We start from the raw sequence: 17541 nt of genomic DNA on the forward strand, positions 1-17541 counted from the left end.
CTCGTCTCCCGTATCACGTCCATTGTTGTTGGTCCACCGTCAATGAAAACCAAAGTCGTCAGTGATTTCTCTCTCGTTTCCTACGCGATGCGGACTCGCAATAAATATGACACACCACAATAACTACACTTCTATCGGAGTAGTAGTATATATTTTAGATGTATAGTTGTTAGATTTGTAGGAGGAGTAGTGAAGAAGATGGTCACCGACCTTATAACGTAAACGGTATATCGTCGTTGTGTACGGTATAGCTGGTACATTTGTGTAATAAACGTAGATAGTGATGGTTACGTTAACGTAGTAATCGACTTAGTCGTTTAATAAGATGTCAACGCATACGAGTATACCATAACCATTTGCTTTCCCTCGTCGATTAACGTGCAACGATTCGCGTTCTGCTGCAGAACCGAACAGTTCACTGTTTGGCTAAATACCTATTAGAGTTGAACGTTGACGAAATCATCAAAATTTATAAATTTGAAAACATTGTCTATATATTTGTAGATAAATACGTTGGTATTTACGATATTTCAGTTTCTCTGCGATTGACGAACATTTTTACTTACCTCCTCTCATAACTTCTATTCAAAAATTTAAATAACGTAAAAAACTATTAAGCCAACGTACGAATCAATGATATTACTTTGTCAACTCTAAGTTTGATATGATAGGTCAATTTGCTCTATACGGTATTAATTGAACAGCATAACAATATTGTTGCGCATTGGCCGCGAAGAGACTACCGGCAATCCGTTATTGCACCGGGCCGTGCAGCGTGTGTGCGTGTATTCAGAGCGCGAATAGTTTGGCTAGCTCATGCGAGCAATAAGAAGAGCGCCCCGCACTCCACGCCGGTACCGTTTCGCACCGGCGGCGGTACAACGAGCTACAGACCTGTCGCGGAATATATATAATATGAGAGCGTGCGCACACACGCACGCACGTTCGCAATAACAGCGGGTCGCTGAAAGTAGTGTGTCGCGCCCGCCGCACCGAAAAACCCGAAGCCATGCACAAGCGGCGGTGTACGGTTAACTTGTGTAACGTAAGAACTTGCTTGTGACGAAGCGGGGTTATGACACTTGTACGCCGCCACTGCCACCATTATACCAAACCAACATGTACCTCCTGCACCGCCGAAACGATGACGGCAGTGGTAGTGGAGGTAATCCAGAACTGAGGTTATTCTGCAAATCCATTATTTTAAGAGAAAGCCTACAATACAAGTTTTGCATATTTTTAGGATTTTTTTTTTTTTAATAATTATTAGTAAGCACTAATATAGTAAGCATAGTTGTATAATATATCGTTTAAATATGTTTTTTTTAATAATGGCGGTCGTTGTAAATTGCTATACTCGTGGCAATGGAATTTTTAATAATATATTAAGTTATAGCGGTAAAAATGGCCGTATCCACCACTATCATAGAAGAATAGTATCTTGCTATCGACCTTTATACTTACCATCGTGAGAAACTTTTGTTATTTACCGGTAAACTTTTTTAAGGTTTGAACCAATTTGAGTTTGAATCATTACAATGTTTAATATGTAATTAAATAAAATTAAATTTTTTTAAGGGTTATGCGCGCCTTGTAATAGTGGTACGCTGGTGCACGCTTGTATGATGTTTGTAGAAGTAATGGTAGTGCAAAATTGCAAAAAATTTAATATGCCTGCGGCTGCGCATGTCATACCATGTCATACTTATAATATGAAACTATTCCGCAAGAGTGCAAGACCGAAATTGTATTATACCATTATATGTCAATATTTTTTTTTTTATTTTTTTTTAACGCGTCGTGACCGTCTGCTCATCATTAGTATTCATATCTGGTATTGTAATAAATATAGTCGATCCGGAAACGTTTCCGAAAATTACGTACTAAAAAAACACGACTGCGATCAATCGAAGAAATCGTACGAAAACAATCGCTTCTGCAGCACGGCAGGTTTATCTGTACGATTACCGGTTTACCGGAGGTGAATATTAATATCGCTAATCGCGCACAACGTGACCGCATTTAATTTGAAATAAATTCAATGAATAAAAATAATAATAATTAAGAATTTAATTCAACGAAAAAAAAAATCAATCGAAACATATCTCATACCTAAATGACGGATGACGTAAGTTAGGTAAACAGAGAGATAAACGTGATCAAAAAAGCTTTTTTAACTACGAACGATCGCGTTATGTATAACATGTCGGTTTTCCGTTAATCTTTGGCATTGGCACACACATGATGCTTATAATTTATATCAAAGTATTTTAGATTAACCCATTAACGTATGATAATAATAACAGATTATATCAATTTATTCTATTAGGCTATTAAGTTTATAAACTCTAAATAATATACGTATATAAACGCTATTGCAGATTATGCAGTTTATGTATTTTATTCTTAAAATAATCGAATCTGAAGAAATTAAATACGTTAAAAAAATATATTATTCACATTCAAAGTACACTATAAATGTTTAATACATTATTAGTAGAAACTATATGTCCACATATTACGCATTCATACACAATAGATTTGTCACTAACAATATTAAAGATACTATGAGTGTGACATGCTTGCAGGGATAAATATAATAAATCAAAATTTTTGGAAAAATGCTTTTATAAATTAAAAATATGCAAAATAAAATGTAATGCAATATCTTTTATACGACTAAAAAAACATATGTAAAAGTAATTTATAAACAATAAACATCTTAACAACTAATTAATATCTTATGATTAAACAGACGCGTTATTGTCTTTCTCATTCAGCGACCAAAAATCGATCGAACGCTGTCACAGCCACCAGTGTACTGCTACTATATTGTATAATATGACCGTATCAGGTTCGAAACAAGTTCGACTGTTGGCCTCATAACTTTAGGCGTTTACCGAGAAACGACTTTGCGCGTTTCATTTCCGGCTGTAAAATGTGAAAACAATCACTTATACGTCATTTCTGTAAATTTATTTCGCCCGATAATATTTTCCCCATATTTTATGTATAAATGTACATAAATAAAGCTAAAAAAAATGTCACAGTAAAAATTATAACCAGGACGGCTGACGCCCCAACTAAAAAACGTTCTTTGCAAATAGTAGAAACAATTGCGTAGAACTTGGACTTTTATTTGCGAAGTTGCTGCGAACGTTCCAAACAGATAAACGTGGAAAAATAATATAACTTCAAACAGTTATTTCACTCTTTTTTCTCTTTAGTTTTTTTACGTTGAATTTGACTGCATGTGCCAAATCTGACATCGTTGTGTATAATATAAATAAATATTATGATTAAAAATGTATGTATAATATTATATTAACGATGAGATTAATAAAGTATAAAAAAGTATCTATTGAAGTATAATAGAAACCCGTAATCATTATCGTATTTTCTTCAAGAGTTTTATATGCGTACTGTTTAAACGGTTCTCATTAATCCATCACTGCTATCTCTCTTACTCACTCTTATTCACAGACATTCATTTACTCTCTCTCTCTTTCGCTATCTTTCAATTCCCGCTCACTATCTCCCTCTATAGCCACTCATCTATGAAATAGAAATCGATACCGATAATAATAGTCAGAAAACGTCGTCGATTATTAAGTGCCAATTAATTAATGGTTTTGATGAGTTATAGGTTAGGTTAATTATTATATATAACAGTACACGTTTTAATAGTCGATATAGGCGCGCTCGTTATTATCCAATATGATATTAACGAAACATATGTCGTATACGTGATTAAAGAGTGTATAATAATAATTTAATAAAGATTTTAATATTATAATTAACTTCCCACCAGGGTATAACGATACCACATTTAATATGACTGGCATCTATATTTTCGACTAACGAGACAATAATATTATAGTATACTATAGCATTGAAATGCGACTATGACTTCATATTTAAGGCCTATAGCACCAGAATCGTAACTTGCTCCGTAAATCCAATATTTTACTAATTATTATTATAAATTAATAATAAGTATAACTATAAAATGTTATTTAAATATGATGTGCTTTTTTTTAAAATATTGTCAGTTTTTATAGCAATAAATAATGGCAATGGATTAATAATAAAACATATAGCCTAATCCTGCACTGTTCATATGGAGTTAATAATCCTATACTCTTGTTCTAAAATAAATTATTTCTATGTCAATGCCGACTGCCGAAAAGAATAAATAAGTTTCCGCTTAAGCCATCCTCTAGCAGTCTAGCGGATAATTTTTATAGGTTTGCGCCAATACGACTTTGTAATATTATATTAATATACAAGGCATAACAGATAGAACTGACTTTTGGAATAACTTATGTTCTAATTAATATTTTTATGTTTATTTTTTAGTACTGATAGTAAAAAAAAATTTTAATTTGATTTAAATTTTTTTGGATATATTTAAAATAATCAATTTGTGAATCTGATTATAAGAACAGTTTTGATGGTAAAAAGATTTATCTAAGTTAGGTAGTTTATTTCTTAGAATTTTTTTTTAAATATCAATAATTTTTGATTAAATTTATTTGGAACGTTATAACTTTTTTAAAAATATGATTTTTGAGAATTTGTTAACATGAGTATATTTCTTAAATTATTTATTTATCATATAATATTAACCATTTTTGTCATACATTTAAGTAGCATAATATTTTTTTTTTTTATCAAGTCTATATGTTACACTCTGTGTAATAGTTGTCTATTATTCCAGAATGTTTAATGTAATAAATTAATATTGAATTAATTTTTCATGGATTAAGCCGTTCTGGCGCTATGCGTTTCGTATAATATGTGCAGTACATTAAATATACGGTGTATGATAAATAATATATTATTTTATATTATTATGCGATGACGACGAAATCGTTTTAATCGGGCTTACAGTCTAAAGGATCACCGCGTGTGTTTAATATTATAATGTAATAATCCGACTGGCGCGAGCGATGTACGACATTATCTCTGACTTTCTACACTCACAACAAACATGCACGTGTGTGCGCTCGCGCGCCGTGTGGTTGCTGCAAGTGCCCCGGGAACGTGCCGAACCCCGAAACACCGCGCAGGTGATACTAAATATACTATGGCCGCCGCGGTTATCTGGTGTTTGTGCGCGACATTGTTTAAATAGGACAGGATTTCCTCTCTCGAGTCTGACAATCTCAAATAATAATAATAATAATAATCTCAATCTCTCCCCGTCGACACTCCCCTGCGCGCAACCGTCGTCGTCGTCGTCATCGTCGTCATCGTCACCACCGTCGCCACCGACGAAAAGCAGTGGCGACGTTGAGGGCATTGTACGCGTAGTATATACGATTTTGTGCCTGTCTGTGCGTGTGTGTGTCATGACGGACGGCGGCGCGTTTCAAACGCTTCGTATGTCGCCCGAGTATTATAATATTATACACATACGCGGGCTGTGGGGTACGTTTGTGTGTAGGTATACATAAAGGCTGCCGAAAAACGGCCCAGGTGATATTTATTACCGAACTGGTATGCTGACACTCGCTGGGACCGTATATATTATATATTATTATTATTTTTATTATATACGCTTTTTATTTATTCAAATTGTGCGCTGTTCTCTTTTTCTTGGATTGTGTACACGGACACGCACACACACGCTCTCTCGCCGTCCGTAGTGCTTTTCATTATCATTATTATACGCGTATATTATAATATGTTTTTTTTTTTAACTCGTGATTTATAACTGTGCCGGCGCGCGTGTTAACGAGAAGTAGTCTCTCGGACCATCCGAAGCGAATAATTAGAGGAGAAAAATATACATAATATATTAAGTGTTATTCGTGTGTGTGTGTGTGTTATATGGACAGCAGTGAAATTCTCCTCTATATAAAACAGTCATCGTCATCGTTGTTGTGTGTTTAATATTATTATTATACTTATTTCACAACAATTTATTAAAAAATATAGACATATAGCATCAGATGCATTATCTATATCCTGTTTTTTCTATAGTTAACTTTTAGTAGAGATACAAGTACTATTAACATTACAACTACTACTATTACTACTACTATACTTTTTTCGTCTATCCTACTGTGTATATTATAATGATGTAACCAATGTTTTATGGAATCGTAAAAAAAAAAATAATAATAATCGACAAAATAATGACGATTTTCACACGGTGCGCGCGTAGCGTGGGTTTCTTTTATTATTATTTATTATTTTACTTTTATGTACGATATAATAATAATTTCAGACGTCAACCGATTAACGGTCATGATTAATAGGGCCGAAAAGCCGGCAAAAAGAGGCGGCTTGTTTGTACACATGGACCCCCCGGCTCCTGGTGGAGGAGGTCCTTCGCCGCCACTGTGTCCGTCACTCCGAAACTGTCCTGTGCCGCCGCCACCGGTCGAACCTGCGTATCCTCGCCGTCCTCCCCAACACCACCACACTAACAACTTGTTCTACCCCCACCCATTTCGTACTTACAGTCTCTACGTCGAGTCATATATATATATATATTTCGGCTCACGCTCTTCGCTTGGGTAAGGTAAATAATAATCAGCGGGAGTTCCCACACACACACAAATCCCGCGGTAATAGAAATATCGTCGGACACCACCGATTTAATAATTTATATATATATATTATATATTATACGGAGGTAGAGAGACGGCGGAGACGTATGAAACATATACGGAGACATTAGTCATTTGTCACCCGTCTACCAAATATACATTGGGCCACACAATCCGAATCCTTATAGTAGTGAGTACCACACCCGCCCGCCGTCGTATATATTATTCGTAATCAACACACACACATACGCCGCCACCGTCGGCTTACGTTCAGTTGGTTTGTGTATTTTTGTATGCGTGTGAGTGTGTGTGTGTGTGTGTGTGTGTGTGTGTGTACGACTCGCAGCTGGACGCGACAGTCGTCTCCGCCTCCACCCTCTGATGACAACAACAATAATAATATGATTGTATTCAACTTACTTTTTATTGCTCTCTTTATCCCACCCACCACCGCCGTCGTTCATTCTATACGAAAAACGTAGAAAACCGATATTTTACGTTATGTATGTATGTATTATTATTATTTTCCTTTTTCGGCACGTCGTCATTGCTAGTCGTCGACGTCGCTGTTGGGGTAGTTGTAGTATCGCACACGTAGAAAACCAAATAAATATATTTTTTTTTAATCTGCACCGCCGACACCGAAGCTGCCGCCACTGTTGTGCACAATATACATATTATTATAATAATATAACATGCGTACCTATATACATTATTATGCGTATAGGAATCAGGCACCACCGCGTGTGTGTTGCGTCTCTCGCAAAGGGGACGGTGTTGGAAAAAAATATCGTTTGTATCAATGGAACCTTCGTTGCGCTGCAGCCGTTGCCGCTGGCGTGTCTTCTCAATTGAAATTCCTGTACTGACACGTCCTTAGATTATATTTATTACAGACCTCCATGTACCTACATACATTTTTCGTATACCTGCGTAAAAAATGTTTTAGTCATTTTTATATATAGATTGATTTTTTTTTACTTTGAACAAAATGCGTCACAGTGCATTATAATATTATTGTTGGTCGTACAGAGTTCATATCGTTACCGCGCCACCTGCTGTACCGTGCTATGTCTTTTGGAAATCATATCCGTGTTCCGTTCGGAAATCGTCCAAAAATTATAATCTCCCACAATCATTTATCAAAACACTTGCTGCTCGTGACCATTGCGGATATATGCAGTGTGTACATGACATTTTATACACGGTTCGCTGCCACCGTTTATTCACAAGCGGTGACCCTGCGTGCGACGTGATGTTGCGAGTATAGTGTATAATGTATATGTAATATAGGTGTGACGATATATACTTTTTACGCATTTGTAGGTGTCTTACATAATATATAGTATAATATTGTCCGAGTAGAACAAATTGTATTTTTCCACACCGCACACACGCGGCGCAATCTATTGATACGGTTTACGTCCTTTTTGATTTTGAAATCTCTATTATATTTATTTTTAACAACAGTAATACGTATTTCATATTGGCATGTCGTTAAGTAGGCTTAATATATTTAGCGGACTGTTGGTTTCACAAATGGTGTACGTGTGCACATACAAGTTTTTGTATTCTATTATATTTTATAGATTGCACTTTTGCATCAGAATCCGACGCGGTAATTTGAAATTCAAATAAACGCACAAACACCGCGTAGAGTGTGTCAGCATTTAATTACCATAAAAATGTGTGTTAATCGTCATTTTATTTTTCTTCATAACGTATACGCGACTTGTACGTGCGTTATCAACTACGCCACTATACAGAAATCCAATTAAATTATTTATTTTTATAGCTTCTACGATGATGTGTTGTTTAATATCATAACGCTCTATATAATTCTTTATTATTATGTATTATAAATTATAATGTATGCCGTTGACGATTGTAGCGGTATTTAACGTATCTGTTCGATTAAAGTTCCATCAGTGTATACTGTTTATCACATGTGAAACATCGAAAGTCTGCGCGTACCATTGAAAAAAATTCTAAATTTAATCGTATCCAATATGATCAGTCAGTCGTTGACGTAATAGCGCGTTTAGTAAGCCCACGGCAATAATAGCTATGCTGCTGCAGTGTTTTTGCCGAATTAAAACAAATAATTGTCGGTTTGAGGCCTACCAACTGCAGAGAACAGAGATTTGTAGGTCAAGCTTTTTATTTCTTTTATAATATGTATTCCGAGAGCGTTAACACTACGCAGTACAATGATGGTTTTAACGTCATCGTTGCGTGTAAGTATGTAACTCGATATTTACCACCCCACTTTTCTGCAGAACTTTAAGAATTGTATTTTCGATGTTAACTTCATGAAAGAAGGGCGAAGCGGCTATAAGCTATAACCGTATAAACCGTGAGTAGGTATTAACAGGACTGGTAAGTGAAATGTTTTTGAACAAATAATCATTTTTGTTCAAATAAATAAAATATATTATGTTGTACCTATTTTATAATATTATACTGTCGGATGAAAGCAACAAATTTCTTTGACCTAACCATTAATAAGTAATTTATTAATGGTAGTTTGGTAATAAAAAATTGTTTATTCATTATGCTGTCCCCCCCCGCACCATTCTAACACTCGCACTCCCTCTATTACTCACACTTTATCTCTGTTTATCTGTCTCTCTTTCTCTCTATTTCTCTCTTTATAGCCTTTATAGCCTATATAATTTAATGGCGAACCCCAAGTTTTGTAGTATATATAGTGTGGTATTGTGGATAGATATGGTTTAGCAATCTTATCTATACGCCGCGAAAAGGTTCCCCGTCGGCCTTATATTTTATAGAAGCTATGAGCAACATGTAGATTATGTGTGTGGCAGTCTACGTGTCTTTTTATGCGCACTTTATCTAAAATATCATTATTATTTTGTGGTTTAGGTATATAACGTTATCTCGCATCGTATACATAATATAGTATAATAAATAGTGCGTTTTCTTTCGACCGAAAGTAGTCTTTTATGTAATATATTTCTAGACGACATAAAATAAAATTATTATACTTAACAATGTATAAAGAGTATAAACATATATATATATACAATAAAACTATACTCGGTTAAAAATGTTCTGTATTTTAGTTCTCAGAGACCATTTATTATTGAATGGAAAATATTATTTTTTTAATACATACAACATTAACATACGTATTTTTTACGGTTAAATAAACGAAAATGAAAAGAGCATAACATAAAGCATAAAAAAAGCTATCGTAATAAATTGATATTCGACTACGATAATAAACATATTTTCTTATTAAACATTTTTAGTGTATAACATACAATAATATCATATATTTCATTATTTATTATTGAGTTTTTAAACTCAATAAATAATACGAAAAATACGTTGACTGTACACAATATTATAGTTACGGACATATTAGTAGTTTATCGTTTTCTGTAATTAGTATATTATTAAAATAATTCTATATTTAAATAGGCAAGACTTATAATATTATATACTCTCGCATGTTATTATTTTATCTTATAATAATGGCATTCGAGCGAGTAAAAAAATAATTAAACCGTATTATAATTTATAATATAATATTTTATAATATTTTCGGGTTTTTTTTTTTATTTAAAAGAATATTTACAATCTATACTTAAAATAACACAATAGTTAAATTACATGGATAATTAACAGAAATAAATATACACGTAGGTATGAGAGAAGAGGGGATATGCTAATCTGTTATAATAACACCTACGAAAACAAGATATATAATATATATTATATAATTTTTTTTCTTTATTATTATTATATTTTTTTTGAGAAAGGTAATTTTTAATTATATTATGTTTTTTGATCAATTTTTTTTTTATCTTTCTAACTAAATTTTTTGAAATAAAGAGGACATTTACTTTGCATTGGGTATTATTATATTTTGTGTGCGAATCGGTTATTTCGTTTAAAAAATTCTGCTGCCTAGTCTCATTTTGAACTGATGTTATTATGTGTATGTTATATTATATATATCATTCGATATAATATATTCGATTTAGGTTAGGTTGATGGGAAACGTTTTGGAGACGAGTGTCGGAGCGTGTGTTGTATGTAGGTGTATATACAATGACCGCAAAGTATAATACTAGTACGACATAGTGGTGGTGACTTGGTATATTTGTTATTTATTTCGAATTACGGGTAAAAATCGTCGTGTGACCGCCGTGTCGACGATGGAAAGACAACAAACAACTACTATGATATAACCACATAATCTCTGGGGATCTAATAATTTTACACACACACGCTGTGCGCGCGAGTTAAACACACGTTTGGGGGTTGGGGGGGGTCGGCTGGTTGGATAATGAGTAATGACAACAAAAACACACACGTGAAGTAGGTACGCACACTTATGCCTTGTTGGTGAGTCGCATGATCGCCGCCCGTGCAGCGGTATCTCTATTTAGACGACCGCGGTGCGTTTTCCCAGATTATTAACCGAAAGGAGATGAAGAGAAAAAAACAATTTTCGATTTGTCCATTTGTGCCGCCACCGACCGATCTGTAAGAAAGTGCCGCCTTCGTAATTACAGAGCTGACTGCCGCGTTTTCCGGGGGGGGGGAGTTCAAAAGCGTCGTGTGTTTATAGGTAGGTAGGTAGGTAGGTAGGTAGGTAAATGTACCTACGCGTTATGTCGCAGCACAGTGTTTACTTTTGGCGGCGGTCTTTTTCACGCTAATCACGCGATACGCACGACCTTGCTCCTGACGACGATGACGATACGTCGTGGGGCAAGAAGAGAAGTAAAAAAGTAAAAGAAAAAAATGCCACTGCACCGCCTTCCGACCGCCACCACTGTCGTGTGGTAGGTCGTGGCCAAAAATACGATATTGCACTATTATTATATTATTATTTATTATATACGCGTAAATAGGTACTCGCGCGCGCGCACACATGTTATATGTCCTATACACATCACACGGGTGCAGTACACTGTGCGAACATTATAAATATATTATAGGTATATACCTATATACCTATGGCCGGCGGTAACTATACGCGTTGTACCTATTATACTGTTGCCGATGCAATAAGCCTCTCTAATTATATTTATTGTTTTATCCTCGTAAATCTCGTTCGGCGCAGTATATAGAGTGGCGTTTTCCTGCTGCCGCCGAACGACGACGATGCGCTTCTCTCGCCGGTTACCGCCGCCACAGCCACCGCCCACTAATTACATTATTTGACCCGCACGCCATACGCCGCGCGCGTATATATATAAAAAACACACACATACACACACACACCACAGGTTCGACTACCAGTGGCGGTGTGCGTTTTAGTACACCACTCTATATTATACTCTGGGCGGTCCGATTTTTTTATCCGTGTTTGTATTTATTTTTTTTTTCGCCAGCTTTTATTAGTATTACGTTTTTATATAATATATAATAAGTAATAACATTACATTAGCGCGAATATCGTACCTGCCGCAGTGTTACTGCAATATAATAAGTTTGTGTACGAAAAGAAAATCGTCGTTTTTTTTTAAACGTACCGACAACGTCGAGATTATGACAAGGCGTGATGGCGAGAAAGAGAGGAGAGGAGAATCTTTATAATACATAACTAGAAGACCTAACCACCGCCGCCGACGGTCTGACTTTTACGACCACCGGCCGTCGTCTCCCTCTTGACAACACAATTATTTTTATATCTTACCTGCCTACCCATCATAATATAGGTGTAATATAATGTGTGCGTGCGTAGCTGGGCGGAGTATACCGCGGAGAAGAGACCACCGCAATTTTCGCAGAGACCGTTTGTCGGCGGCACGTATCTTCGCTCCCACCGGCCAGTGTGTGTATAGACAGCTTCGTCCCTTGTTGTTATTACAATACTTTTCGCTCCTTTTTCCCACATAGCCCACACGTATATTCATAATGTGATGTTGCCCGTCGGCACTGATGCAGAGGCACCGGCGAGGAGGTCACTTGTCACGCGTAGTTTACACGTCGTATTATTTCACGGCTATATATCTCCTCATAGCGCATGATGTCGCCCCTGACGCGAGCCCCGATCTCATCATGAAGCGGAATTTAAGTTTCTTCTATACTTGATATTTTTTTTCCTATACACATGTATATGAATTACGGATACTCGTAGTGAGTTATTATAATTCATCCGTTCGCCTGTAATAATAATGATAATGATAATAATAATAGTAATAATAATAAACAGGTGCTGTAATTCGAAAAATACCAAAACTCGGTTAATTGGCGGTTTCTATGTACGCGCGTATAGAGCAAGTAGTTTTTATAGTACAAATACATATATAATATGATATTTCCCATGGACGAGAAAAAAAAAACACCGTTCACTGTGGTAAAACATAATAAATCCAGTTTTAAATAAATTACCGTATATTAATAATATTATAAGAAATTGATATGAACAAAAATGCGGATAAACACTTAACGACATTTCCCTCCGAAAATTACTATTGCATGACACAATATATACCTATATATATATATATAGATATATTGTATATTGTGTATACGTATAATATTATGAACATTTATTTATATAGGTACCACTACGCGCGTTTTACCGACCGTCACCGTGTTCTTGTCGATTATACTTATAATGTACTACACGCACGCACGAACACGCGTTTACCGTAATAGGGAAAAACACGGAACGTTATCCGTATTAAACCTAATAGGTATACCTACCTATTTCATTTTCCTCAAACATTTTTCAAATACCCTGCAGTATATATGTGCATAAGTATGATACACTTTATATCCTAAAAAAATCCTAAATATTCAATTACTAAATGATATTTTATATAATTATAATTGTGAATTTTTTCTTTTTAAATTGTATTCTTTATTTTAAATTTACTTTTTAGTTCATTTATTACATATTTCATCTTTATATTTAAAATAACATCTAGATAAGTATTCTTGCTCTACAAAGCTAGTAACTTCATATATGTGCCTATATATACGTGCATAACAATATGTATTATTGTGTAAGTAGGTACCGACATTTGAGATGACCGTAATTATTAAAGATTTAATATTATAAATATGTAATATAATGTTTTAAATTGTTGTCGGCACGTACTTCAGTGACTCATCTCGAAAATGTATGTTCTTAGCAGTCGATTGGGCCCCGTGAATGGTACGGTATATTTAGTGATTTTGTCCGAAAACCTTATCAATCGTTGTTGATAAAATAATATACTTACATATCCAATATAGCAATATACATACTTACGCATAAAAAAGTTTTTTTTTATGTACTCGAATATCGTTTGAGCGTTTTCATTTAATCATAAATTTTAAACCAGACGATAACAGTAGTAATGTAATAATTGTAGTGCTGATAAGTTTCGACGTTAGTTTTTCGACTACACAGCTCGTGCATGTACCTACCTATATTATGTGACGAGTTATGTTCAATGTTTGACTAATGTCAAGTTTAACTATCGTGACTTTTGGCTAATCGCTAATGACATTTGAAATCAGACTTTAACCACCATTTATAAACATTGTCCGACTTCACGTGTGGCTAATGATCAAACGTTGACAATCACAAAATATTAATACAATTTAACACACACACACACACACACACACACACATACCTATAATATATTTGTATGTAGAACATGACGATAAGAGTAATGATAGAAACTTGAATTTTGCTAAGCTTGTTATGTAATATTATCAATTTATCGCAATATTGCAAACAACTGCCACGGATAAGACGATTAATACATATTTTGTAGATGTACATCTAGGTATCATAATTTATGGCTCATTATTTTGATAATTGAGTAGGTATTTGATTTTTTCTATACATTTTATAAAAGCGTATTTGATTCCAACTTAAACAGCAAATATAACTTTCTTTTAAACACAGTTTTTAGGTAAATCATTGTATAAGAAATACATTAAGATTAGAACTGGGAAGTCGGTGACTGTAAAAAATTATAAATATGATCCACAAATATTTTAAAAATGCCGGAAAAATTAATATAAAAATTGATAAAAAAAATATCAAGGTAATTAAATCTATTTCCTGATTAATTTTAAACTATTTAATTATTTTTTCAATCAAATATTTGTACATTTGATTAGCGTGAGTCCGCTTGAAAATAAAGTAGAAATATTTAGCTATATTCCAGAGAAAAAAGTTCGTAATTTTGTCGCGCGTGTACATAAAATAATAAGAAAAACCACCACACATGCACCACTCACTTCAAGAGGTATATAGTATTATATAGACATGATATAAAACGATAAACAAAAAAACTGCGTGCGCACGCGTGTGTGTTTGTAGACGCGATGATCTCGAAATGAATACAAATCGTACATCCGTTTCGGGTCTCCCGGCGCGTTAAAATATCGTCGTAGTTCGTGGTCGTCGTACCCTCCACGTTGTCGTCATCGTCGCCGCTGCGTCTCGATACCGGCAAAACCATTGTATGCGCGCGTGTGCTTAAACCTATGCAGCGGCAGACAGGCGGGGTGTGACATGCACATGTACATAACAGCATACAGCACATCGCAACTGTGACAGTGGCACGCTATTATACATCGTCATAATAATAATACATTATAATATAGATAGTCCCTTCCGGCTACGTTTTCGTATAGTATAGTGCCTATACCGTTATCACGCGCCAAGCGCTCCGAAAGATATCGGATGTCCGGGCTCGTCGTGCGGTAGGTCCCTTCTATATAGGTGTGTTGTATTACTCGCGGCCATTGTTCTTCTACGACTAGAGTGCATAATATATTATTATAGTATATAGAGACGTCTTACTCATCACACATGTTTTTTCCGTCATGATATACCTATATTATTATTATAATATATCACGATGTATCGTGTAGATAGGTGCATGACCGGATTTTACGGATGTCATTAAGGGCACCTGCTCAGGACCTTGCGTCCTTCTTAGGGGCTCCTGAGTCCTGGGCTTGAAACATGAGAAATTGTATAGTTTGGGTCATATAAGTATTTATTTAAGAAAAAACTATTGGTATTCTTAAATAAAAAATGTCGATTTAAAACATTATATAATTGTACACAATACACATATATTACGAGTAGTGACTAAGTTATAAAATATATCGTGATAGCGTTAAGATGACAACTATATGGGACATCTGGACATAGGTATACGTCTTATCGTTTTGTTGATTTTCTTGTATATCTATTAATGTGGATGACACTTTACAGTTAAAAATTTGTTTAGGTATTTCGAACTTTTCATTTCATAATAATTCATTTTTTATTTCATTATACCTGGCTATTAGGATAAGTTTGTAATTTTAGCCCCAAAATCTTTTCTGCACTAGGAGTTAGGACCCTTAAGTCTGGTCCTGGATAGGTGTCTCGTTGCTGCTGCACCATCGCCCAATCACGTTGTGTATTTTACACTTTGAAATAATGGTTATTTATTGTTTTGGTTATTAATTTTTGTTTTATTATATGTGTTACAGACGCGTGTTCGAGTAGGTCGACGCCGAAGCCACGACCGTTGCAGCCAACGGAACGGCCGAATATCACCTTCCACACTACCCCCTGTCCAAACGTGTACGCCAAATGGTATTGTCTCAATGACGCCACGTGTTTCGCCATCGAAATCGGTGAATCGGTGCTGTACAACTGCGAGTGAGTATAATTTTATAGAATTTTACAAGTATACCTCCACACACAAGCGATTGCGCGTAAAGCAAAAGCAAAGCACATTTTGTCGAAGAATAAACATACTACGAGTACCTCTTTTAGTGTACCGAATTTCTTCCACGATTACATTTGCATACAAAAGTAATGATGATTGTAAACATTAAACAAATAAATATATCGTTATCTAGCGTATATCATTTACAAAAGTATTTATAAATGATTTTTAACCATTGAATCATTTACTTTTCTCTATGTGTATATAATATATAATTTCAGTGGTGTATCCAAGAGGGTTCGACTTTGAATCTGGACACCCTCCCCTTATTAGTGCAACGTGTAAAATATTAAATTATTTTAATTTTATTAGAAATTAACATTTTCTAATAAAATTTGGTGTGATTTGCTTAACATTTTTTCTATCGATTCCATGTATAATAATAGACAATTTATTTAATTAATTGTGAAAATGTTTATATCAAAAGGGTTGATCAGTTAAGATGGATACTATTTACGTTCTTATTAATTTAATTCTTTTTTTTTTTAATGAGCTTTTACCGATAAACATTATAGATTGACAATTACTGTAATATTAATTCAAAACATTGGCTGTTCTACATTAAAAATTAAAAGTAATAAACATATCAGAAAATATTGATTAGATTTGTAGTATACCTAGATTATAAAATAATTTTTACTTGTGCAACGATGATTAAAATAATTTTCTAACATTTTTCTCGCACTCCCCACTCCCCTTAAAATATTCTGATTGTGCCACTGTAATAATATAATTATTACATCGAAATACCAGCTATACTTGTATAAGTGTATCGCGTTTTGTCGACCGCCGGCGCTACGCGAGCACACACACAAGCACCTCCCGTACACGTACCTAAGTATACATTATACTTACGTACCCATATGCACGTACCTATATCTTGTATATATATATATATGAATTATACCAACGAACGGGGTTTGGGGCGGCGGTGGTGGACGGGTTACAATATATTATGTGAATACAGCGGCGGTAGGACAGAGAGGTGTACGCACTGCACTCACACACGCTGCACACTATTATATATATAGACAGGCGTTATTAAATGCGTTTGTGTACACACATAATCCCCAGGCCGCATTGCGGGTCACGTATCTGTTTAATGCCCGAGCACGGATATCCTTCGGATCTCTTTCTCGCTCTCTCGTTCCCGTACCACCACCGTGCGAGTCGCGCGCAGCAGTACGCCGGGGTCGCAAATATTTCAAAAATTCCTATCGCACACCCGAAAACTGTCCGCTGCAGCTGCACGGCCTCAG

At 35.0% G+C, this 17541-nt stretch overlaps 1 protein-coding gene across 2 annotated transcripts in view; it reads left to right on the forward strand.

Annotated features, from left to right (window-relative positions):
• LOC113551904 (pro-neuregulin-3, membrane-bound isoform-like) overlaps nt 1–17541 on the forward strand; it is a 60344-nt gene that overhangs the window by 36780 nt on the left and 6023 nt on the right. For both annotated transcript variants that reach the window (XM_026954473.1, XM_026954474.1), the window contains exon 3: nt 16041–16212. In XM_026954473.1, the coding sequence (XP_026810274.1) occupies nt 16041–16212 (172 nt within the window). The remainder of the gene's footprint in view (nt 1–16040; nt 16213–17541) is intronic.

This window comes from Rhopalosiphum maidis, chromosome 2, assembly GCF_003676215.2.
Source record: "Rhopalosiphum maidis isolate BTI-1 chromosome 2, ASM367621v3, whole genome shotgun sequence".
Classification (NCBI taxonomy): Eukaryota; Metazoa; Arthropoda; class Insecta; order Hemiptera; family Aphididae; genus Rhopalosiphum; species Rhopalosiphum maidis.